The sequence below is a fragment of the Ascaphus truei genome, chromosome 3, assembly GCF_040206685.1.
Source record: "Ascaphus truei isolate aAscTru1 chromosome 3, aAscTru1.hap1, whole genome shotgun sequence".
Classification (NCBI taxonomy): Eukaryota; Metazoa; Chordata; class Amphibia; order Anura; family Ascaphidae; genus Ascaphus; species Ascaphus truei.
The window spans coordinates 229,772,828-229,799,032 of record NC_134485.1 but is presented as its reverse complement, the minus strand read 5'-3'; the positions used below and the strand labels follow the sequence as shown (position 1 = coordinate 229,799,032).

At 40.1% G+C, this 26,205-nt stretch overlaps 1 protein-coding gene across 16 annotated transcripts in view; it reads right to left on the bottom strand.

Annotated features, from left to right (window-relative positions):
* DMD (dystrophin) overlaps window positions 1-26,205 on the bottom strand; it is a 2,761,517-nt gene that overhangs the window by 1,575,751 nt on the left and 1,159,561 nt on the right. For all 16 annotated transcript variants that reach the window (XM_075590265.1, XM_075590266.1, XM_075590270.1 and 13 more), the window contains one exon: window positions 1,870-1,993. In XM_075590265.1, the coding sequence (XP_075446380.1) occupies window positions 1,870-1,993 (124 nt within the window). The remainder of the gene's footprint in view (window positions 1-1,869; window positions 1,994-26,205) is intronic.

The following is a 26,205-nucleotide window of genomic DNA, read 5'->3' as shown; positions in this document are numbered from 1 at the left end:
TGGCTAAAGTTAAAAAAATTTGACTACAGCGATTTTGGTCGCTGAGTCACTGCGTAGTGTCGTAGCGGTCACCGACCGCTGGGCACCTGTGACGGACTTCAAGTACTTGTACCGCCGTCGCCAGTACTATAAGCGCAGCCTTAGATAGGCTATGTCTATAGATAAACGGTATAATCTAATTAGTAAATATTTGGGTTGAAAGCAGCAGTACATGTGAATAGATATCGGTAACCTTGTGAATAGATATCATCTTATACTGAAGTACTCATTTACTCTGCAAATGTAACAAACATTTGCGTGGTTGTAAAAAGTTACAAAATCACTAAAGCTTGCTACATGATAAATCAATGCAAACATGTAGCAACATTTTATATACAATTTTATTAAACGTTCATCTCTTTGCAGCAATGTATCAAGAACCTTGCTCTCTGTTTTGCACCAGGTGCATCAGTTTATGATTTGGAAGTCTCTACACAGATTATAATAAAATTATCAGAATCTTCAGGCAGTGTGAGGTGACAAATGTTCCTGCCTAACAATTTATGTCAAATGGTAGGTAGAGCGATGCTCAGATACTGTGTGTGACACAAACATCTTTGTAATTAAGAACGTTAGTCCAGAAAAAGGAGCACTGTATTTAGTCCTTAGGCTCATATATATAGCTTCATCCTATGCGGGGAGGCAAAAATAAAGACCTAGCGGTCAGTCTGCATGACTACCGCAAATATGGTCAGTATTGCACATCCCACCTTGATAGCATAAACATCCCCATGGATATAACAGGTAATAAGATGAGGGCTGTTGCCCGTTACCTGCCCTGGGGGTGTGCTGGAATCCAGGACGCCAAAGCCGAATGAAGGTTCCTCTGCGTAAACTCCTGAAGTCTTGAAACAATAGAATTGGAGGGAAGCAAAGGACGCACTGCAACTGGATAATTGTTTGAAAAAATATAGGGCAAACTCCAAAATAAAATCGAGGGTTATTTATTTATATGGACTCACACATGGGTGTATATAACAGTCGCACCAAGGCGTTTCGTCCCGCAGGACTTTATCAAGGTGTGATAAAGTCCTGCGGGACGACACACGTTGGTGTGGCTGTTATATACACCCATGTGTGAGTCCATATAAATAAATAACCCTCGATTTTATTTTGGAGTTTGCCCTATATTTTTTCAAACAATTATCTAGTTGCAGTGCATCCTTTGCTTCCCGCCAATTCTATTGTAAAAATTTACGTCAAATGCAGGAGGGTGGGGGGGGGGGGGGTGCTGGAACTACTCTGCCAGACCCTCTGCCGGCAGCCCTAACATCTAGTGCCAGATCAGCTGACTTGCAAAGGCCTCCATTCTACTGACTCTGGAAGGCACCTCTGCGGACTCCATCCACCCTCCAAGACTGCAGGTAGGCACACTCTGCTCCATGCTCTGTTGTGTACCCTGTTGGGGTACAGCTCCAGAGACCCTTGCTTCCCACCTGGAGGGGATTTCTTTTTTAAGGGAATGGAGCTTTAATCTCCTTTTAGGAAGCTCATGTTATGCCCCTTACCCATTTTAACATCCTCATCCTATATCCACCTAACCTAATGATTCACATTTGTTCTGTGCCTACCATTTTCTGTATGCATTATGGGGGATATCAAACAATATTTTTTCCAAAATCGAAATCTGAATTACATATAAATAAAGCATAGAAAGGTTAATTTAATAGGAATTAAATCTTGCATAAGATAGAACATGCATGTAATTACACTTAAATCGTGCAATTACACATTGTATTTGTCTTATTCTAAAAATAAAAAATGTTACTGCTGCATAGACTGTTGAAATATATATATATTTTAAAAATCATTCACACTTAAATATCTTACTTTAACTTTCTTTGTGAGGTCTGTGAGGTCTCCTTCTTTTCGATATATTGCGAATTCAGAGCTTTGAAGAACAGCTTCAGAACGAGTCATCCAGCTATGAAGTTCTGTTAAATCCACATCAAATCTACGATGAACACAAGAATATCTGTTATATCAAGAAACCATTACACAAAATGTAAATGTGTTGATATAATTTAAGTAATAATGTAATGTAATGAGTAAAAAATCTGGGTTTCATGGACAGAGTTATGTAGAACTTTATTTTACTTACATTTTTGTGTTTGAAATATAATAGGTAGAAAGTATTAACAAATACTGTATATACTGTACAGTATTGTTGCTATTACATGATATTTACAGTACCTACTGTACAGGTGCATTCTCATCTGTGCACTGTTATTTTCATATTTTGATAAGATAAACTATCCTGAGAACCATAGTAACCTTCTTTTAAAAGAGCAAATAATGCGGGCAATTTATGCCTTTTTCATTTTTAACGTATGATTGAAGAAGCGGATCTCTGGAGCTCAACCCCATTTACTTTTGCTCAGTGAACCCTCTACTTCCAGAGATACTTAACTCTGAAGGTGGTGCCGGTATCTCTCTGCTTTTAAAAGATCCCGTGTCACGTGGGTCAGTAGGAAGCCACACTTGATGACATCACAGCTTCCTATTGGCCTACAGGACACTCCCTATGGAGGTAAGTATCTTCAGAAGCAGGGTGTTCCCGGAGCTGAAATTAATGGGATTCAGCTCTGGAGACCTCCTGCTTCAATCATATTATATATATATGGATTGCAATATTATAACTTGGATTGCCTCTTTAAAAAAAAAACATGTGGAACACAAAACCTTTCCGTATTGTACAGAATATTTTTTCAGAGATTGACTATTTCAAAAGTAGTGATTTAACTGTTAGTGTGTTAGCTGTATTTCCAGTCATTTTTCCAGCAATCAAACCATGCAATAATATATTTAATAGTGTTGCAAATAAGACTTAAAGTTTTTTTTTGGCAGCTACATAGCAAAATGTAACAAAACATAAAGGCAAAAAAGTTTCTAGTTGCTGTATTGCCACATTGTCCAGAGTCTTATGAGATAGCAACATGACAGGTACATTAGATATGTTTAAGACCTGGAAAGTAATGTTTGAATTTATTTCTCTCCGCCTCCCGCTTGACTTGATTTATTGTTATAGTGTATGTATTGTTGAGACTGAAACAAATGCAATTCTTGTAAAGTGTAATTTATTGCCCATTAAGGATGGTGCTAATGCATAATGAAAAAGCATACATCCTATTTGCTTAGTAGAATACCAGAGGAAGTGTGCCTATTGCTTTCACGAAAATGTTGCACAAAACCGCAAGCTTTGCAAAATAAATTCACCAAGCATTACAAGAATTCGTCAAACATTAAAAGTTAATATGCAAGGTCATGCAGGCCCTTTATATAATGCCATATAAATGCTGGCAACATTCTGTCACAATTCTCGTGAAATTGGCAAAATAGGTGAAATTCTGAGCAATGTGAACCTTTTCAGAAATGATCACAAATGCAAAATTGAAGAAGAATATAACATTGTGAAGCTCATTTGAATACATTTGCACATTGCTACTGCTAAGTGTCCCGACAAACTTAGGGTATTCGTATGTATGTATGAGGCGATGAGTTATTCCACCAAGGCCCAGAACCACAAAGCTCTGTTAAGTCAGGGCTCAAAACGTCATGTTATCAAAATCAGTAATGGACATTATGTTCCCTGAGGGTAACACCAATCCACAAAGCCAATTACATGGAAAAACAGCGGCTGTTATCTCATTAGCATAGCCTTAATAGCATGTTAAATTGGCACTGCTTCGTGTTGTTAGCTTAACATGACTCGCGTTGTGCCTGTCTTACGTAAAGGTGGCATTATCTCTAGAGATGGGTGAATCCACTCAAATAGGTTTCCCGGCTTTTCGCAGATTTTCCCCCCAAAATCTGTTTCGCGGTGTAAAACCGCAAATGGATTTGGTCGATACGTGCGGATTCATAAAAAAACTGTGACTGGATACAACCTGTGGACGGATTTGTAAATCCAATCCGCAGATTCAGCAACCCATTTGGTGGAGTCTTAAAAATGCACAAATGAATTACTGAAACCATTATTGGAACCTACAATCCATGAATGTGCAATCCACGGAATGTATTGGCAATATTAATGAAAAAATTAGAATAGCGCAAATCGCTATTTTTCAATGGAAATCTTTGGAAATCCACAGACCAAAGAAACCGGCCAATCCACTGTGGATCCACAACCAAAAAAATTTGCCCATCTCTAGTTACAGATGTGTCCCGTTGGTTTTTCTGCTACGCCATGTGGTTTCCTGAGCTGAGCTTGGGCCTTTTGCGATATTTCGACAAAAATTTCCGCGAGTTAATCGCAAATTAACCTTGGTTAACAGTGGGCAGAATGCAGGCAGAAAATGAAAATTTGCATCATCCACAATACCGTCCCAAAACTCGTCGGCGACCAAGAGTTTTTGTGTCTTTAAAATCTAATTCCCTAGACCATACAGGAACCGCTAGCTAGGGTTATCCCTGATTCAGCATGGGATACTCAACCTATCCCATGTCTGAACAGTATATAAATATAATATATACATTATTTAAGTTATGGTGGGTGAAAAGGGGACTAAAAACCCTCCACCGTATATGTCTTATGTACATGTCTTAGACAGGTCTGCAACCCTGCTTTTCCCCATTATCACCTAGCATATAGTGTTTCCACTGCAGCAAGGGATTCTGGGAAATGACATGCAAATGAGCACACAGTGCCTCCTTTTGTCTCAAGACCACATTACATGGTTAAACCCTGGAGCCATTGCATGCTGCTTTAAATACAGCTAAGACATGTGAATGTGCTCACAAGTAATATTTTTATATTCTCTCTCTCTCTTTCCAGAGGGGCGTGCGGGGTGCGGTGGCTGGTGAAGGGGCGACCGGGGACAGTTGGAGACAGTTAAGGGAGTTGGAGTCAGGACACAGAAAAGGAAGGTAGGGTCCAGGTGTCAGTGGAAGTGATTAGGTCAGATTAGCCCTCTTAGGTCCAAGATAGTCCCGATCACCTAATCAGATTGTGGCTGCTACAGGGAACCCTCTAGCTAGGGACATTTCCCCATTAGCTGTGTATAGTTAGTGTATAGTGCCATGTTGTGAAGCATATCCTGCGTTTTGGGACCAGTTCCAGGCATACATCATTAAAGACTATTTTATTGGGGCACACTCCAGCAGGAAACTCCTCCAGAGGTAACCGCCTGCGGATCAGTGTGGGAGAGGATTCGTCAGAGCGTGGCGTGGGACCATGTCGTGGATCCACGGACTCAGTGGCTCAGTTGACCTGGTCTGGGCTGACATCAGGTAGGTATTATATACATGTGCACCAATGGCCCAAGACACTGTGGGTAGCGCTATCACACACATGCTCTTTGGGGAAGTACTTTGGGTTGAGTGCCCAGACAATCCGGTACTTTGGGGGGTCTTGCCAGGGAGGTGTTACTTTGGGAGATCGAATATTGTATGGCCATATACATATTGTTGTGTCTTGCTATATGTCAATAAATACTGTCGTTATACTGTATACCCCATTGTAATTACTGTCTGCATTGGGTTCTTGGGAAAGGCTATTCTACTGTGTTAGGACCTCTCCCGAGTTGAGGCGCTGTGTACCACAACGTGATCACCCCAGGCTCCCAGTGGCAGAGAATCAGGCCTCCTATATTCCACTCAGGTAATACAGCACTGGTTGTCCCTTTAGTCAGGGGGAAAGAGGGCTACATATAGTACAGTATATCTACTGTATACTGGAAGCTCAACCTGTCCTTTCACTTATTCCTGTTCATGTGTGCATGATCTGATATCACACAGATTTGTACTGTGTATATATATATATATATGTATATATATATATGTATATATATATATATATATATATATATATATATATATATATATATATATAAATATATATATATATATATATATATATATATATATATATATATATATATATATACATACAGTATATATATATATATACAGTATATATATACAGTATGTGTGTATATACAGATGCTAGAAAGTTATCTAAACATGCTGTTTTTGATCATACTGGCTGTTAGTGCAATGTTGTTCTGACTAAGACTTCTGTAATAAATTTATTGTGCCATCTTTTTCTCTTTTGTTTCCATTGCATACTCTGTATATACTGGAGATCTAGCCGGTCTTGCTTAACCTCTGAGACTCCGGATAGGAAGAGAACTACAGTACAAGTCATACTCAAATTGTAAGTGCATGAATATTAATTGCAAGAACTTTCAAACGGGAGTTAATTTTTAGTAACACTTTGTTATCTTCTTTGATTTTTTACCTGGACTATTTATAAAACAAATATACTTGAGTCAACGCGCCGGAAAACATTCTTTCTTTTCTGCTCACATTTGGAGGGACGTGGAACTCTCTCCTGGACTATGGCAGCTGGACTTAGGTATATGTATATTGGACTCTTTACCTTCCTCCATTAACACTTTTAAGTTGTATTAACACTGTATTTTGTAATATATATCAGTAGTAGTAGTTTAGTGATTAGCGCTATTTTATATATTTTTTTTGCTAGACCATACAGAACCGCTAGCTTTTTAAGGTTTATAATGCTTCTCCAAGAGCCCCCCCCCCCTAGAGCACAGGATAATATATATATACCCCCCCCCCCTAGGGTTATCCCTGCTAAAGCACAGGATAATATATATATATACCCCCCCCCTAGGGTTATCCCTGCTAAAGCACAGGATAATATGTATACCTTTTGAAATGGGTCTTGGTTACAATCTGATGATTCACTGCCTCCAAACGGAGATCCAAAAAGTTTATCCCCATAGTACTAGTCTCACCACTAAGGACGATATTCTGATCATCATCAGAATACCTCCAATCATCAACTCCCATCCTACCCCTCTTCCTAACTCTCCTCCTGTATTCCTTGACTCTTTATCCGCTGTCATGGAGGAGGATGTGTCGTTACTGATCTCCTCTTCTCCCTCTACCACCTGCCCTCTTGACCCCATTCCCTCTTATCTCCTAAAACCTCTTGCTCTTACTTTAAACCCTACACTCACACACATTTTTAACTCCTCCCTCTACTCTGGTACCTTTCCCTTTTTATTCAAACATGCAACAGTCATACCATTACTCAAAATCAGCAAACTTGACCTTTCCTGTCTTTCTAACTATCAATCCTGCCTTTTGCCTCTAAACTCCTTGAACGTCTTATATTCTCTCGCTTGCTCCACTTTCTCTCCTAGACCCTCTACAATCTGGCTTCTGCACTGCTCACTCCACTGAAATAGTCCTCAGTAAAATAACTAATGACCTCCATGCTGCCAAAGACAGAGGTCATTACACTCTGCTCATATATCCTTGATCTCTCTGCAGCATTTGATACCGTGGAGCACCCTCTCCTCCACATTCTCCATACACTTGGTATTCATAACAAAGCTGTATTCAGGATCTCCTCTTATCTCTCCCATCGTAATTTCAGTGTCTCTTCTACTAACACCTCCTCCTCCTTTATCAATTTCTCTATGTGGGTAACCCAGGGCTCTGTCCTGGGACCTCTCCTATTTTTTCTCTGTGCACACACTCTCTAGGTGACCTAATCACATCTCTTGGGTTCAAATATCACCTCTATGCTGATGACACACAAATTTACTTCTCAACCCTTGACCTTACATCTGCTGTACAGACTAATGCTTCTGAATGTCTCTCTGCAATATCATCCTGGATGGCCCACTGACGACTTAAACTTAACATGCCAAAAACAGAGCTCCTCATATTTCAGCCCAATCCTGGCTCCACTACCTCATTCCACATTACTGTTGGTAGTTCTGTCATACACCCAGTAATGCAAGCACGCTCCCTGGGGGTCACACTCGACTCCTCTCCCATTCAAAAGTATCTAAAACCTGTCACTTTTTCCTCCGCAAAATTACAAAGATACGCCCTCTCCTCTGTTGCTCCACTGCTAAAGCTCTGACACAGGCCCGATGCAGGAAAAATTTATTTTTCTAAGTCCTCTCTCGCCACCTTCTCAGCAGAATCTCCCCAGCCTCATGCCAACTGCTCGCCATTCTAGAGCGGCAATTAGCATAGATAAACTAATCGAGGCTACTAGAATTCCACGTGTTTCAGAAACAGACGATAAGTTGCTTATCGCCGCTCACCCGGCGATCTGTTTTGGACGGATAAAAAAATTGGTGATGTATGCCTTTATCACCCACTTATTGAGGCTTACATAATAGCAGTAGGCATTTTGGGCGAATAGAGATTAACTGGGTTGTGAAGGCTTATAGAATAGGCCCCACAGAGAGACACATGCTCTCTCTCTCCCCCTGTGTAAACTATAATGGAACTCTGTGGATATGCGCTTAGAGGGAACACCTCTTTTTCATATCATTAGCACTAAGGTCTGTTATAGCTAAAGCAAGGCCTCTTACAATGGAAAACAGTACCTAACACTGTCACTGAGTGTTGAAGATACCCATTAGCACTTATCAATGTGTTGTGCATCTGTACCTAAAATGTAAGTGTGTTTGGTCAAAACCCTCAAATAGTCCTCATTTGGATCTGTTGATCCAGTATAGGGTAATATAGATAGGGTAATGGGTACAGTCTGGGTTAATGCAGATTCGTAATGGGGACAGTGTTGGGTAATGCAGATAGGTTATGGGGACAGTATGGGGTAATACAGATAGGTAATGGGGACAGTATGGGGTAATGCAGATCGGTAATGGGGACACTATGGGGTAATGCAGATTTATTTATTTATAAAATATTTTACCAGGAAGTAATACATTGAGAGTTACCTCTCGTTTTCAAGTATGTCCTGGGCATAGAGTAAAACAAATAATACATGGTTACAAGTACAGTTACATAAATGAACAAGGTATACATTATATACAAGACATTGCGTGCACAGTTAAAGAAAATATATATTATGAGCGTATGAAACAGTTACAGACCAGATTAAAGTGTGAGACAGCCTTAGATTTGAAAGAACTTAAGCTGGTGGTGGATATGAGAGTCTCTGGTAGGTTGTTCCAGTTTCGGGGTGCACGGAAGGAGAAGGAGGAACGTCCGGATACTTTGTTGAGTCTTGGGACCATGAATAGTCTTTTGGAGTCTGATCTCAGGTGATAGGTGCTGCATGTGGTAGGGGTGAGGAGCTTGTTCAGGTAGCTGGGTAGCTTGCCCAGAAAGTATTTGAGGGTGAGACAGGAAAGGTGAACTTTGCGCCTAGACTCTAGTGATGACCAATCTAGTTCTTTGAGCATTTCGCAGTGATGTGTGTTGTAGTTGCATTGGAGAACAAAATGACAAATTGAATTGTAGAGGGTGTCAAGTTTGCTAAGGTGGGTTTGAGGAGCCGAGCCATATACTATGTCTCCATAGTCAATAATTGGCATTAGCATCTGCTGTGCAATACGCTTTCTGACCAGGAGACTTAGGGAGGATTTGTTCCTGTAAAGTACCCCTAGTTTGGCATAGGTCTTGGTTGTCAGGGTATCAATGTGCATCCCGAATGTTAAGTGGGAGTCAAACCATAAGCCCAGGTATTTAAAACTAGTGACAGGTGTTAGGGTGGTGTTAGCGTTGGTTCTAATCCGGAGCTCAGTCACTGGAAGCTTTACAAATTTAGTCTTGGTCCCAAATACCATTGTTACAGTCTTGTCAGTGTTTAAAAACAGTTTGTTTTGGGAAATCCAGTTTTCGAGTCTCAAAAATTAAGACTGAAGTATGTGTTGAAGGTCAGAGAGGCTATGGCTGTGTGTATATAGGATTGTGTCATCTGCATACATGTGTATTGAGGCTTTCTTACAAGTTGTGGGAAGATCATTAATGAACACTGAGAAGAGTAGGGGCCCCAGAACAGAGCCTTGCGGGACACCACAGGTGATATCCAGGGGGTTGGAGTTAGAGCCTGAGATGGACACATGTTGGGATCTTCCTGATAGGTAGGACTGAAACCAGATTAAAGCATGCTTCTCTATTCCAGAGCTCTGGAGTTTGTTAAGCAGGATAGCATGATCAACTGTATCAAAAGCCTTTGCAAAATCTAGGAATACTGCACCAGTGAGTTGTCCCCGTTCCATTCCACACTGGATTTCATTGCAAACTTTTAGCAGGGTAGTTACGGTGGGGTGTTTGGGACGAAACCCAGACTGGAATTGGCTAGGGAAATTTGTCTTGGTGTAGAAATCGCTTAATTGGGAGTGGACACATTTTTCCATTACTTTGGATAGAATTGGGAGAAGTGAGATTGGCCTGTATTTTGAGACAGTGTTTTTGTCCCCACTTTTGAAGATTGGGACAACTCTGGCAGTTTTCCAGGTCTTAGGGATATGGCCTGCAGACAGGATAGAGTTGACTATGGACGCAATTGGTTTGGCAATGGCTGGGGCACCAAGTCGTAGGAACCTAGATTGTAGTAAGTCGGGTCCACATTGGCTGCTTAGTTTTAGTTTGAGGAGCGCTTGTGTAATCTCCTCTTCAGATACTGGGCTAAATTGAAAATTGTGGGCAGTGTTGGGAGGGGGTGGGACTGTAGGGATACTCCCAGGATGAGATTCATATTTGGGGTTTGTGCTGCGTTTCGCTAATAAGTTAGTGGCACACCCCACAAAGTAATCATTGAATGCATTTGCAATGTCAGTGGGGTTTGTCAGATGTGGTAAGGGGGACAATATGGGGTAATAGAGACAGTATGGGGTAATGCAGATAGGTAATGGGGACAGTATGGGTTAATTCAGATAGGTAATGGGGGCTGTATGGGGTAATGCAGATCAACTATCACATTTGGGAAGGTTGATCACTTTTACAATTAGTCAATAAAAGTTACTTGAATTTATTTTAAAACTTTGTTTATACAGTCAGTCTATTACCATGGATAGTCCCTGTAAGGTTAGCAGCACCACTGTGGATCATCACAATATGAATTTAAGAGTTCAAAAATAACAGATAACAATAGGTTGTTTTTCTATTCAAGACAAAATAGAGCTCACAAACAATCTAATGAGACAAGCCACATTCCATATATTTGCGTTTCCAATCAATATACTACAAGTTCATTGAATGCTGAAAGGGTTAACGAAAAGTGCACACTTTTTTGTCTTTACATTTTTATACTCTAATCAAGTATAGAGTTTTGTAAATAAGTAGAGGTTCTTCCAATTTATTGTCAAGCACCATAAACATAAATAACATTGCATGACATTATCTAAAAGGGAGCAATAGAAATATATCTTGCATTACTGAAGAGCAACAATACATTAATTATAAGTACGGGAGAATAAAACATTGATGGGAAGTAGTAGGTTGCAGTGGAGCTATTGTTTCATTTCAGGAAATAAGACATATTTGATATGATTGGATTACTGTACCAGAGGTCATGTAAGGGCTTTAAAAAAATCTATTGGGCTGATCGATGTATTTTCACTACATGCATGTAAATGCAAAACCAAGGTCCGACTTATACACATTTGAAAAGTGACTTTAGAACTCTGAAAGGCACCTATGTTCTCTCATGCAGATCCAGGAAAATGTACAGATGCAGCAGCCGTTATTGAAACAAATCATGGCACCGTTTTCGTATGCGCTGCTCTACTCCACGCTGCATGAACGAGGTCAATCACCCCAGGCACACGTGTTTATCACGGTTGCTTTGTTTGAATTTTATGGATTGTGTGCAATTAAATGCAATGAAATGAATGAATTGTAATGTGTACAGTACTGTGCTACTGTGCTACTGTGCTACTGTGTCAATTTCAGGTATTTAAAAGCCAGAACAATAAAATGCCATTTTATGCACTCGCGTCTTAAGGCGGTACGGTTGGAAGAAATCCTGCGCCATGACATGGGTATTCTGAAGTATACACTGCGTGATTTATTAAAATAATGGCCGCTGCATCTGTGTATACCAAACAACAATGCATCAAAATTTTGGCTTATCGAGTTTTATATATTAGATTAGATTTGGCGTGAAAAAAGGCACCTGTGAACAGAATATAAAACTGTATATTCAAGAGAAATTATATAATAAAAGACTATTTATCAAAGTGTTCCTGCTGCAAAGTTGTTGCCAAAAAAATAATAAAATTCTGCCAGTATTTTCCTGGCTTTGTGGCCCAAAGATCATCATCTGTGTTTATCATGCAGCTAACTTCATTTCGGAACACATATTACAATGATAATAAAAACAGAATAAGATAAACTGAGACACAGATATTCTATACAGAATAATAGAACTGTAACTGAAGAGTGAAACAACAGAAGAAAACAGAACACTATATTTATATATTACTTTGAGTTCAATTAAGTAGCTATCTCATTACAAGGACCACATATCAATACAAATACAGAAGCCTACAATCAATACAATGCAACCATTGGAACCCTTCAAAATGTACAGCTTTTCTATGAATGTAAAACAGCAGATATGTCAATAAACTCCAGCCTCAGTTGATTCAGTCGAAGCAATGGCAAAGAATGCCAAAGTCTTTTTCATAATGGGATATATGGACAATAAGTTATTTTCATAACCCCTCATCTTATAGTTAACAAGTTAAAGTAAACTGATGCAATGTGCTTGTTATGTCAATTGAAAGTGAAATAGAGGAAGAAAACAATTCACATTACTAATGAGAGAATAGAGATTGTGATACCATCACTGCCCTCTAGGAGCTAGAATCGGACAGCTATAGGACTTTGCAGCTCTCAAACAGCTAATCTTTAGAGTAGCCAGTTCAGCTGAAGCTAATCAGCCTTGTCTGAATAGTCAGGAAGTGACTACAGAGATGCTACCCATGTTGCCAGGAGCCCCTAGTGTTGGGAGAGAGAATTACTGCCTAGACTAGTGGGGCCCTACAGGTCACTTGCCAGGTAAAATCACAACTTATTCAGAAAATGACGATGGACAATGACATTGAGGTGTACCTGTCAATTTTCGAGCACACCGCAGTACGCGAAGGGTGGCCATCTGAGCAGTGGGCTGGAATAATTGCTCCCTTCCTGGTGGGGGACTCACAAAAAAACTATTATGACTTGGAACCAGAGCAAGCTAAAGACTATGACACCCTGAAGGCGGAGATTATGGCACGGCTAGGGGTCACCCTTATGGTTTGGGCCCAACGGTTCCATTCCTGGCGTTATGATACAGAGAAGACACTCCGTTCTCAACTCTATAACCTTATACACTCTGCAAGGAAGTGGCTCCAGCCTGAGATATGTACCACTGTTGCAGTTGTCGAAAGAGTCATTATAGACTGGTTCCTGAGGGGTCTTCCCTGCATTATCCAGAAGTGGGTGAGCCAGAGTGACCCCAAAAGACACCGAACAGTTGGTCGCCTTTGTCGAATATTACTTGACTGCCGAGGAGATGTCGATGAGTTCAAGTCCAGGGAGTTTTCTGGTTCTCGCTTCCTGTGCGTCAGGAGGTCCGACTGTTCCCCGGAATTACAGTCCCCAAGGATTAATAGGGTTGCGTAAAGGAGTGAGAAGTCCCACAACACCTAGGAGGGACTCTGGTCCCATTATTCCCAGTAGACTGGTGACAAAACCCCGACCCAGTTTTGTGAAGTATACAGAGTGCTACAAATGTCATGAACTTGGACATGTGGCCGTAGTTTGCCCTCGGAATGTGGAGCAAATGGAATGTAACCTTTCTGTGGGGCATGGTTCGCGCTGGGTTTCTACGGTTAAACACAATCCTTGCAGTTCAGAAGAGGAGGAGGAGGACTCCTATGTGGCCCTGCGTAAAGGACAGCTTCCGTGTGCAACAGAAGCTACAGGAAAAGTTTACCCCGTGGGGTCAGAAAATACCAGAGATGAACTACAGCATAGAGCGCTTGGCGCAATCGTCACAGGAGTGACTACTAGCCTTGGTATGACAAAGGCTACCGGTACCGTCATAAGCAGAAAGCCAAGTGAATGAGACAAAAAGAGTGTTTATTGGAAACAGTTCTACGAGGTATCCCAACAAGACGTTCAACACCTCACCACCAAGCTAGAAGTTTCTCAGCGAGAGGCCTGCACGCTAAAAACAGAGCTGGGTAAAGTAAAGCGGATAGCTGAACACACGTCTCAGCAACTCACAACTCTGAAGGAGGACAACCTCAAGCTGGAGAAAGAGCTGGAGAAGCAGAGCGGCTGCTCTATCACCAAAGGTCAGTGCACCCAGGAGAAAGAGGCGTGGAAAACAGAAGCAGCGGCGATCCTAGCGACAAAAACTGCAGAGATAATCCAAAATCTGAAGGATGCGCTGACGCAAACCCAGAGCAAGCACCGGGAAGAGATGAAGGCCTTGAGAGGAGTCTAAGAAGAAAACAACCGAATATCAGCTCTAAGGTGGGTGTCAATGTTATTAGTCAATATAGGTATGATGTGGGAGCTGGTCCCGGGTAATTAGTGTAGTGCCTGAAGGTGGGGAGACTTGAGAAGGGTAAAAACAACTGGATACTTACAGGAGGCAGGTGACCCTACCAGACTGTGTATCCCCTTGAATATTTGAATCTTCTTACACTTTCTCTCCCGTCCGGCTGCGGTGTGGAGCCACACGCTCATCATGTATCACCGCATTTCCTCTCCATCCGCACTGCTGATCCAGGTGAGTCACAGTTTGCAGACTCACTTCCTGGGTTTCCCGGTGGCATCCGTCGATCCACGTAGGTAGACAAGAAGGGGGGGGGGGGGGGCGATAGAGATGACTGCCGCTCCGATGTGATAACGTTTCAGGAACTCACCAGATGAAAATGAATAAAAAGTTCTTTATTGACTTACATAAAAATGAACAAGGAAAGAAACAGAACTCCTCCTCCCACGCGTTAGTGGACGTGAAATGCGTGGGAGGAGGAGTTCCTGAAACTTTTTCACATCGGAGCGGCAGTCATCTTGATTCCCCCCCCTTCTTGCCTGAGAGGTGTCTAGCAGGATCCAATTGCAGATGCAAGTTGCTGAGCTTAGGATGCAGCTCTCTAAGAACGAAGAGTGTGAGGAGGTATTCTTCTGTCAAGTGGTTGACCTCACACGGCGCTATGAGAGCGAGATGGCTGATGCCCACAACCTGCTGGACCAGGTGGTTAATGAGAGGAACCGCCTACAGCGGCACCTGGACAAGGTCCAGGAGGAGCATCGCCAGCTGCAGGTCAGAGGAGCATCGCCAGCTGCAGGTCAGAAACAGATAAAAGGAAACTGATTTAAGCCTTGCTCTGAGTCAGCTAGAAGATGTGGAATCATGACTCAACTTCAAAGAAGTTGAACTGGCAGCTGCCTTGAGTCATAAAAGAAGTATAGAAGGACAGCTTCAAGACCTGAAGGAGGACTTGGAGTGCTGGCCGCAAGAAGGCAGAGAAACAAAAGTGTGACCAAGGTGAAGAGCTCAAAGCTCTGAAGACTGAGTGGGACGCTACGCTGCACTCTATTACTGCCCAGCAGGAGGTTTCTAATATGAAGAAAACCTTTAAGAACGGGTCCATGGAAAAGGTGACAGTAGAGTTAAAACAGAGTGAGACTCTCCAAAACTGTAATACACAAGTGTCTCCACTACAGAAAAAGGCATTGGCCATGCCCAAGCATCTGGAAGCCACAGAAACCAAGGTCCATGAAGACAAGGTACAGTAGTAGTTGGGGACACTACCCCAATAAAAAAAATGAGATTGTAAAGGCTGAACCATCCTGCAGGCTGCAACCAAAGATTTTAAGGAGACTGAGCACACGAGGAAAAGATGGAGGTACATCTTCACGAACTGCAGGATCAGAAGGCCTAGTACTGGCCCTGAAGAAAAGACTCTTCAACAGGCAGGCAAGGAAAAGAAGAGGTGGATGTCAGACAAAGAGGCTGGTGCACGAGAATAGTGCATTGGTCGCTCAAAGGACAATGTTTCTCTGGGGGGAGGGATATGTGGTACAATCACTGCCCTCTAGGGGCTAGAAAAGGGCAGCTATAGGACTTTGCAGCTCTCAACAGTTAATCTTTAGAGTAGCCAGTTCAGCTGAAGCTAATCTGCCTTGTCTGAATAGTCAGGAAGTGACTACATAGATGCTGCCCATGCTGCCAGGAGAGAGAGATTGCTGCTAGAGAGGCACATACTGAGAGGCTGAGAGTCACAGAGAGTTAGAGAGGCTGTTTTCCCCAGAGAAGAAAGGAGATAGAAGTGCTACCCAGCTGCGGAAGCTGGTTACAGAGGAACCTACAGAGAAGTTTCACTGGGCTCAAGTGGGGCTGAGATCCCTCAAGAAGAAGGATGACAAGCCCGTGCTGAAGCAGGGACATCTACTCCAAAGGACTGACAGATAAGCAAAAACCCTGTATTGTTGTATGCAGAGACTGTGTTACATTGTTGCATATGCCAGGGAATGTTTAGCTGGCCATACAGTTAGTGAGGGCGGAAGCTACGGTGTAGTTATTTTATTTACTTATAAAAATGTTTTACCAGGAAGTAATACATTGAGAGATACCTCTCGTTTTCAAGTATGTCCTGGGCAAAGAGTTATAAAAAAATACATGGTTACATTAAAAGAACAGGGTTATACAGTGAATTCACAGACATTTCATGGACAAATAGAGTTAGAAAATTGGGTACAGGGATAAAGGGCTTATGAGTTTCAGATAGAAATACAGCAGCTTTAACATCACTTTAACATCAACCAACATCAGCGAATGGCAGCAAACGGCTCACACCCTTTGGCTGCCTTTTGGTTGCGCCAAAGGCTGTGTGCCTTTAGGGCAACGCAGATGTACACTGGGGTGCGTGAGATTGAATCAGATGCATCTGTGAACAAAAAGATCTTATCTTTGTGTCCCCTTGGCTCATTAACATTCCAGTGGGTGGGATTGCCGATTCCACAAAGAACAAGCACATATTAACCCTTAGCACACTGGTCTTGTGCAGAGGGGAGCAGTTCTTGGGGGGGGGCCATCAGGCTGTGCGCCTTTGGGGCAACGCAGATGTACACTGGGGTGGGTGAGATTGAATCTGATGCATCTGTGAACATAAAGATTTTTCTTTGTGTCCCCTTGGCTCATTAACATTCCAGTTAGCTTTCCCTAAAAGGAATAGGAGTTATGTTAATGTGTTGTTTTGATTTAGTGACGGTGGGCCTATTAGCATTTGATTTAATCCCTGAAAATAAACCCCTGCATAGAAAATACGACGTTTCCTGCCTTTATCTGGGACTAAAAGATGCTACAACGTGGTGTCGACGTCACAAGATATAGTATGTGAAAGCTCTTTAATGGTTTTCTTTGGATGATTGGTTTGCCGTTTTTGATGGGGCATTTTCTCAAGGGACAGTATAAAACATGTTTTGCACTTGGAGAAATAGCCCACTGTTTGTTCAAGAAAGCTTACAGAATTGAAGAAGAGTGAATTATTCGCCCAAATTGTATTTGCTGCGTTAATGGCAATTTTTTTTTTGCATTTTCCAATACTCACAAATTAGTTGAGAGTTCAAAAAAATGTCGCCACCAGTTTACTTTATTAGAAAATTCAATATTGGAGAATATTCCAAAGATGCTGCCGACAAGGAGGCAGATCAGAGCCACCAGTTGGACTTTGCCAGGCTCTAGAGGGAACCCACAACAATAATCCTGGTTGAGGTGTGTTGGAAGTTCAGCAAATATGTCCAGGGCTCTGCCTTTCAATCCAGGTGTTCGATACCTTGCCCACTGATCACAAGGCAGCCGGTATTGCTCGCAGGTTTTTTAAATGCACACAGGAAGGTGTCCAGATCCCCATTGTTCTCCGGAGTTGGAAAATGCTCTCTATGGGGTCTGAAAAGCCTGAACTTTCTGCTGCTCCTATGGCAAGACCTTCATTTTGATAGTGGCAGTTAGAGACTGTCAATCTGTTTCCCAGAATTTCCCGAGTTTTCTATGCAAGATTCGTTCTGCGGTGTAAAATCTGCCAATGGATTGTTACATTTTCAATCCGTGCAGATTCATCAAACCCGCCATTGGATACAATCTGCTGACGGACTTTAACAATCAAATCCGCAGATGAATTGTTGGGAATAAAAAATAAATCCGCAAGAGGGGAATCACCATATTTGAGTTTGATCCACGAAAATCCGTGGGCCAAAGGAACTGACCGATCCAAGGAGGATCCAAATCTGCAACCAAAAAAAAAGTTCCCATCTCTACTGGCAGTATAATAGAGGTGCAGTGTGAAGTTTTTTGGAACGATATTGCCCATTTTGAGGGCCCTGCGGGGTGGTAAATGAGTCAGCAGGATAGCTTGCTGTATTAACCCCTTTTACATACACAAGTCACAGTGGCGTATGTGACTGTCTTCATGGATAATTTGCATGTTTCCATTGTAGTTTGCATGGACACACACACAGCAGAATAATCATAATAGTTCATTGTAAAGAAAACACACTAAAGGAAATATCTTAGTATTTAAAAAATGCAGAAAGTGCAATATGTTGTTTATAAATGGAGCTATATTACATCATATACTACAACATCTTATCAACTGTTTTTAATTTCTAACCACACAAATGTGTTTTTTTTTGTGATAAATATTGATTTTTTTCTTCTCAAAATCTGCCCCATCAATTTGTAGCAGATTAGGATCACAGTTAAAGCTGGCAAGATTGAAAAAAGATGACAATTTACTAAAGGTTGCATATTTTAAGATGGCTTTAAAAAAAAGTATGTTAAAAGTGATGATTAAAGAATAACTAAAATAAAAAGGAATATCCATAATATAACATTTCCTTTTTGATAATGTCAACACCATTATTATTTTAAATGCACAATTGTTTTTATGTACATGGAAATACACTAGATGGAGCAACAAAACCATTTAAAATTTCCTTGAAGATCAGAAAAGTGGATTTTATACATGCATTTCATACTGCCCCATAAAATGGAACTAAAAATCTCCCCTAACAAGGGAAATATATCTTCACAGCCTATTAAATGGTGGTATATATGTGTATCCCCAAGTGAATATATCATAATTATTTATTAAACAGAAATTTAATTTATTACTAAAAGTATTGCAGATTATTTGCTACAGCGACTAAAACTACATTTTCATATGAATCAATAATTGTTTTGTGGGACACATTATATATGTATTAATTTGCCTGGCACTATGCTTTACAGCTGTGCAATACTGACATTCCACATTGCCACAGTGACAAACATGTGCAAACATTTGATTAACAAGACTAAATTATTAACTCAGTATACAGTTTTATACGGTATCCATCAATAATAATAAAGCCATTGTAAAATCATATAATACTTAAATTTGAGAACAAATATTTCAATATATCGTCGAGTCAAGTTTTTTTTCTTTTTCTTTTCCTCCATTCAAAGGGAATATTTTAGAAATAATTACTAATCAAATTAAGTTTACATTCTGTTTTTAGACGCTTCAGCTGGTCTATTAGCTTGACAGCCATGCTAACTCCTGTATTTGTAGAGGGGTGGGGCTGTTCAGAGTTTAAGGAGATATCCTGGTTCATCAAACAATTCATTATCTGCACATCTGTTACAAAATCATATTGGTTGCTTTGCAGCAGAATGTATCAGTGCTGAGAGAAACACTGCATTTTAATTAAGCACTAAGAACTGATTTAGTGGTCTGGAGGACTGCACAGATAGCTTAACCCCTACAGTGCAAAGCACTGCACTTTGTCCTCAAAATACTGTCTTACAAAGTATAATCGAAAGTTGACTATTGCACAATACAAAAGTAAGCTAAATATTCACAAACTCCAAGTGAAGACAGCACATACAAGCATTTATATCTTTGAAAAAATGACTTATTTGTTATAGAAATGATTGACTACTTTCATCCTCATCCTTTTGTTGGGTTTAAAAATACATTATGAATGGATTATTTCCAAAGCTATCACTATTACCTGTACACTGACCTTTCTTCCTACATTATTAATCACAAATGAGCAAAACTCATTTTCTCTGTAAAAGTGTTTTGTCAACCATGATGTTTTTTGAGGATGTATTACAGTGTACCATCCTGCAGTACTGTATGTCTTTAAAGACATAAAAAATACTACTGTTGCCAGAAAGATTCCAACCTCATTTGAACAGTTCACTTCTATGTTGAATTTGGGTTTACCCACATACAGCTGGACCCCGTTATAATGCGGTACTCGGGGTCCACATAATGAGACCGTATTGAAACATTTTTTTAAAACAAAATGGCCACCACGATCAGGGATTGAGAGAGGAATTACCCACATCTGAGGACTTCCGAGCATGCTGGGAGAGAAAGTCTTTGGGTATCAAAGCCATAGGGGAAAGGACAGGCAACAAGAGCCCTATATAAACTAAACACACACACACCACCCTCGCCCGAAGCAGATGAAGCAGGGTGGAGAGATTCAGATGCGAGTAAGTCCTCGCGGAACCCCTGATCGCAACGGCCATTTTGTTTAAAAAAATGTTTTTTTTTAAAAACAGGAGCCACACTAAGACAGCATTATAGGCGGATCTGCGTTGTAGCGGATCACGCTATAACGGGGTTCAGCTGTATAACTTTTAAATGGTATGGGAGGAAGTGCATCCTGCTGACTTCTTTGCCTGGTGGGAATGTGAGCCTATGTATGACCCTTCTCTCACTCCTGCAGACCAAAAAAGCCAGCACAAATTGCAAGGGAAATAACCTTGTTCATAGTACTATAAGTAAATGAAGAACCATCTTTCTGTATATAAGTCAATTCACAATTTCACTGAAACATACCACACTTCCCTAATGTCAACCAACATGGCACGTCTCTCAATGTTACTCACTGCTAAACTTGGAAATAGATTGATTAAGTAGATTCAAATGTGTACTCTTATTTACATGTTTGACAGCTTCATTTAAATGCTGACTGGGTGGCAGTTTAATAGTTACACCCATGTCACCCCTGAGATATCTCATGCATTCTATTCACTTCCTCAGAGAGGACCACATCTTGCCACAAAGCATGGGTTATACCACACCCTTTACAGCAAGGGTGGCCAACTCCAGTCCTCAAGCGCAACAGGTCAGGTTTAAAGGATATCCCTGCTTCAGCACAATTAACGACTGAGCCACTGATTAAGCCACCTGTGCTGAAGCACAGATATCCTTAAAACCTGACCTGTTGGTGGCCCTTGAGGACTGGAATTGGCCACCACTGCTCTGGAGGAATTATTCCTACGGTATATGTAAGTATCACTGCACAATCAATTACCTTACGGCATGGGTTTATGCAGTATTTCAGAAAACATTCCCAGTAACTGTGCCCCTCACCTTATTTGCTCGACGCGCATCTTCATTAGCTCAGGAATATTCCCCCAACTGTAACCACATACAACATAAAAATAATCCAGCAAAAAGCAATTCTAGAATTGTGTACAGATGTAGCAGATGTTATTACACTAGCTGGTGTGTGCAATAATGCATTAGCCCCACCACTTTTACAAACACTACTAATATAAATACAATGGAGTCTTGTCCAGCTGGTGCGTTGTGTGTGTCCTGCAAAGTACTAACCCCATAGCAAACCTTCAACAAAAATTATTAAATGAACCACCACAAATCCTGTAACTGAATTCTGAGAAAGTAAACTGTGGGGCTGATTCAATATTCTCCGATGTCATCAATCAATCAAAAACAATCATTGACTTGAATAGCAGTTTTCCACAATTCACACTGTGATCAGACTCTTCAGAGAATTTTTAATCAGCCCCTATACTGTATGTTGGATGAAAACCTGGACACATTATATTGATTGTGTCGAATGCAACCCTCACAGTTTATTATTCCCTTAGCATCCTGGTCTTTACTTACTACAATCATCATAAACAGCCACCTCAAAAAATGTATTCTTGCTTTCTTTACTTTTCATTTATCATTGCTCCCCATCTGTATACTGTATAGTAAATTATATCATGGATAAAAAATGAAATTGCAAACCCTGTGTTACTCATGGTTACTATTCACATGTACCAAAATGGCAATCAACTTCCCGATCTAAACTGATACCACACAAATAAATTAACCTACTTGTACAAAATATTATGGATAGAACCATTAAATCAATGTCGGTAAAGTAACAAACTTCATGATAACACACAGGAAACGCACACAATCCCTGCAAGCTCTGAACCTAACATCCACCACATCATATATATTTATGTAAAAAGGAGTGCTATTGAGTATGAGCAAATGTACTGTATACAACAAAAAAAACAGAAAGCCCCAATGCTACATACAAATGACAAAGTATATAGTTAAATACTTATCTGTTTGTCTTCTCATAAGTATGGGCCATTTAGTTAAACTCTTTGGCCAATGCATTATAAGCCTGCAGCCTCACCAAGGCATGAGCCCTTGGCAGGTTCTAACACTAACTGAAGATCCTCATTTACCCTTTTAATGGAGTGAGAAATGATGAAATAGGAAGCCACCTTAGGTGTACTTATTTGTTCCCTCCTAGGACGGATGAAAAATAATGGCAGTTCCATGTTTAAGTTAAATGTTGGTGATTGGTAGAAAAATGACAAGAAAACAGCGCACAACGCTCTTGGTGTAGTATTATTAAGTATATATTATGTAAAAAAGGGGTATAAGTTCTGCGTACATCAATTCAATTCATGAAAGCATTTCATGTAACCAGACATGGATTACGGCACGCCGGACAAACAGGTAGATAGAGGTGTTGACGTCTCGATCGCCCTCAAGATTGATTCGGGGAGATGTCGTCTGCCTGAAGGTAAGTGGCCCATCGTGTGATATCACGGAAGATCCTCCTTGGAGTTGAGAGTCCCGTTGAGAATGTTTTTAATAAAGGAACACTGAATGTGCATAAATGTCACTCAGGAAAGTTCTGTGCCAATAAGAGCCTTTCCCTCCTGCACCAACCAGCATCACAGTAAGACCGTGACCTGTATGAATCAGAGTGGGGGAAGGTTCGGATGGAACAGCATACACAAACTGATCCTGGATGTAACACTGGAGCATGAATTAGAAGACCCTACAGCTCAGAGAGAACACTGATAGTGTAGGAACTGGGTGATGACGTCACTGCCACTATGTGGCTATTAGCGCAGGAAGATTTTTCTGCCTGGCCAAACACATACTGTATGTCGTGCTAGAGCTTCAGAGGTCAAAATAACAATAAAACAACTGAACTTAATATTAAAATCCTACGCGTTTCATAGCTAGCATTTTACTTCATCAGGGGGATGGTGATTGGTACCTTTTTTGAAAAAAAAAAAAAAAAAAAACCTTTGGTGATACCTTACAATTGCATTTCTATCTTTATATCTATGGGTAAAGTTGCATTTTGTTGTTTGTTTATAAAGTTAATATGAGGCCATCATTAGTCATTCAGATAAACATAAGTTGCAGATATTTAGATTTATTATATGAGTTATATGAATTCAATGGACCAAAAGAAAGTAAAATTCTGTAAAATGTTCCTAGCATAAAAATGAGTAAACATTTAACTCACTAAACCTAACATTAACATACAGTACGTTAATGTCAAGTTATGCCTTCATGTAAATCAACAAAGGTCAATAATGTAACGATAAGTTATGTTTTTGGATGGAAACAGAATTGTTTTTTTTTCGAATGGCCGTTAGTGATATCGAAACATAAAAGAGACATTCCCCTCTAAGAGCACATATCTAATAAAGGCTGTTGCGGTGCACACAAAAATTGAGAGAAAGAGGGGTTAAGGGGAGACAGAGAGAGAAAAAAGGTCCTATTTTATTAAGTACCTTTTCCTTTATATACCTCCCCAAACACTATGCATATTCAAATAAGCCTCACGTACAGCAGCACTATTTCCTCTCCAGCAAAGTTCAGGCTTTAGGGTCTGGAGTAATATTACCAATAAGTAAGAAACACTTAATGTGACATTACTGTCAGATAACACAATTCTGCGTTAAAGTGATGACAAACCTATGCTAATGAGTTGCATATAATAAGCTGTGTAGATCTGCGTTAACCTGGTGCGCAAAATTGAGCTTTCCCTCCTGCCTCAGCTTGTAGGAAGAATCGTACACAGCTGTGTTTTAAATTGACTTTTGTGAGCGGTGGCCAAAAAGTCAATGAAACAGTCATTGTAATTAAAACTGTCTAGATGGCAATGTGGATCACATATTCATAACATTTTTGCTTCTTTATTATTCCAACAGCTGCAGCTTTGTTTCAAAATAGTTAAATTATCATGGTATGAACACCCATGTTTTTCTTGCTGAAGGATAGAGATATTTCCCATGTTGACGACTGCAATAAAAAGAGCAAGACAACTCCCACACCTACTAAATACATTTTAACAATGTATGGACACTGACTGAGCATTAGTCACTGTACATGGTGTGTGTTTTAGCATATATATATATATTTTTTTATTAATGTTTCCTTGTTGCAGTTAATATGTGTGTTTTAATGTGACTTCTTATCTGCTCTTCAATAAATGTATTTTATTGCACAATGCAGCAGCACTGCTTTTGTCCATGTATTAATTAGAAAATACCGCAGAATATTGTGCCTCCTCTTTCTTTTTATCTTTAACAAGATAAAACGTTCCATAGAATTGCCCTTTTGTTTGCATAATTCAAATATATAAAAAAACATCAAAACACTTTGCAAGAGCCACGGGGCTGAAAGAGAAGGGTTATAGTACTAATAGTAAGAAAAAAAGGTTGTTGAAGGGCCAAGAATGCTGAGCGTGATAAATTATTAAACCCATAGGTTAAGAAGAATGATGAATTAGTAACGGTTAGATTTATTATTACTTACAGCTCCCACTGGGATGATACTAGAGCTATTTTACAAAAGAACCGGCACATCTGCTGAATGATGATGATCTCAGTAAATGTTGGAATCCAATGTGAATATAACAGCTAGAAGAACAATCTATGTGACATATATATATATATATGTCATATATTGTCATATATTCCGGTTATTGCGGCAACAACAAACGTGTATTTGGAGCCATTTCGGACGCAATCTTGCTGAGGTTACTGTGGAGTCTTCAATCTGGTGCATGGGCTGGTCCCATAACATGCCTTATTTTTATTGACAAAGTGTGAGTGTGCATTTGTCTGTCCATGATTTATTAAAAATTGTTTATCTGATTTTATACAAGGATCGGGCGCTTTTTCTCTTCTTTTTTTCTAATAGGTACGTTGGGAGGTTGGTGAGCCCAAGAAGAAGCAGCCTGGACTTTATTATTGTCATTATCATGGACTCATATGGACTTAAGTATCATTATTTTTATTTATAGTTTTTTCCTATTTTATGGCTTATTTTTAAAAAAATTTATGGCACTTACTACATCAGCTATATAGTATAAGTAATTTTTTTACCTATTTTTATTCATATGTCACATTAATGTGATTATTCCATTTTTCATTTTTTCTATTTTTCAATTTTATTTTCATGCACAATTTTTATTTTTATTTTTTGGGCTATACAGTACATATATTTTACTTTATTTGTATAATTATTTGTTTCATACCACAAGCATATTGGCATGTTATACTTTTAATAGGCATCTGTGCTGGGTGCAACATCTTGCCACATTTGATCAGGGCTGCAGCAATTTGGGTGTAGTGTGTGAAGGGCGCTGTCTTTATTCTTGTTATATATATATATATATATATATATATATATATATATATATATATATAATCAAAAAATAAATAGATGATACCGTTCTGTGGCTAACGAAATGCTTTTATTTGTGCGAGCTTTCGAGATACACTGATCTCTTCTTCCGGCGATGTTACAATGAATGAAGCAAGGATAACTTGAAAACAGTGTCTCTTGGAATGTTATCTGTGCTTCTCCTTCCCCCGGTGTGGATGTGTTTTATGGCTAGAGGTGTCAAAGGGTAACTGAAAGCAAGTGAAGAAAGAGTGTGTATGTGTATCAGTGTGAATAAAAATGAATGGAGAGCCCACAGTATAAACAGTGCTCTACACAAGGTGTGTGTGGAGTGAGAGGGATATAAATGGTGTGGGTGGGTGTGGAAATGTGAGAGTTTGTAGCACAACTAAAAGTGTGTGTGGATACTATGTGGTCCCTATTGGTGTATATGGATGGAAAAATAAGGAGTATTAGTATGTGTGAGAGACAGCTGTGTGTGCATACATATAGCACAGTATGTACAGACATGGCCTTTAGCGCTCATGGGAAGAGAGTTCGCTAGTGTCAGTAATGACTCATAAAATTTCGATCTCTGTTTAGGCCACTGCTAAGTGTCCCGAACAGTTGCATAAAT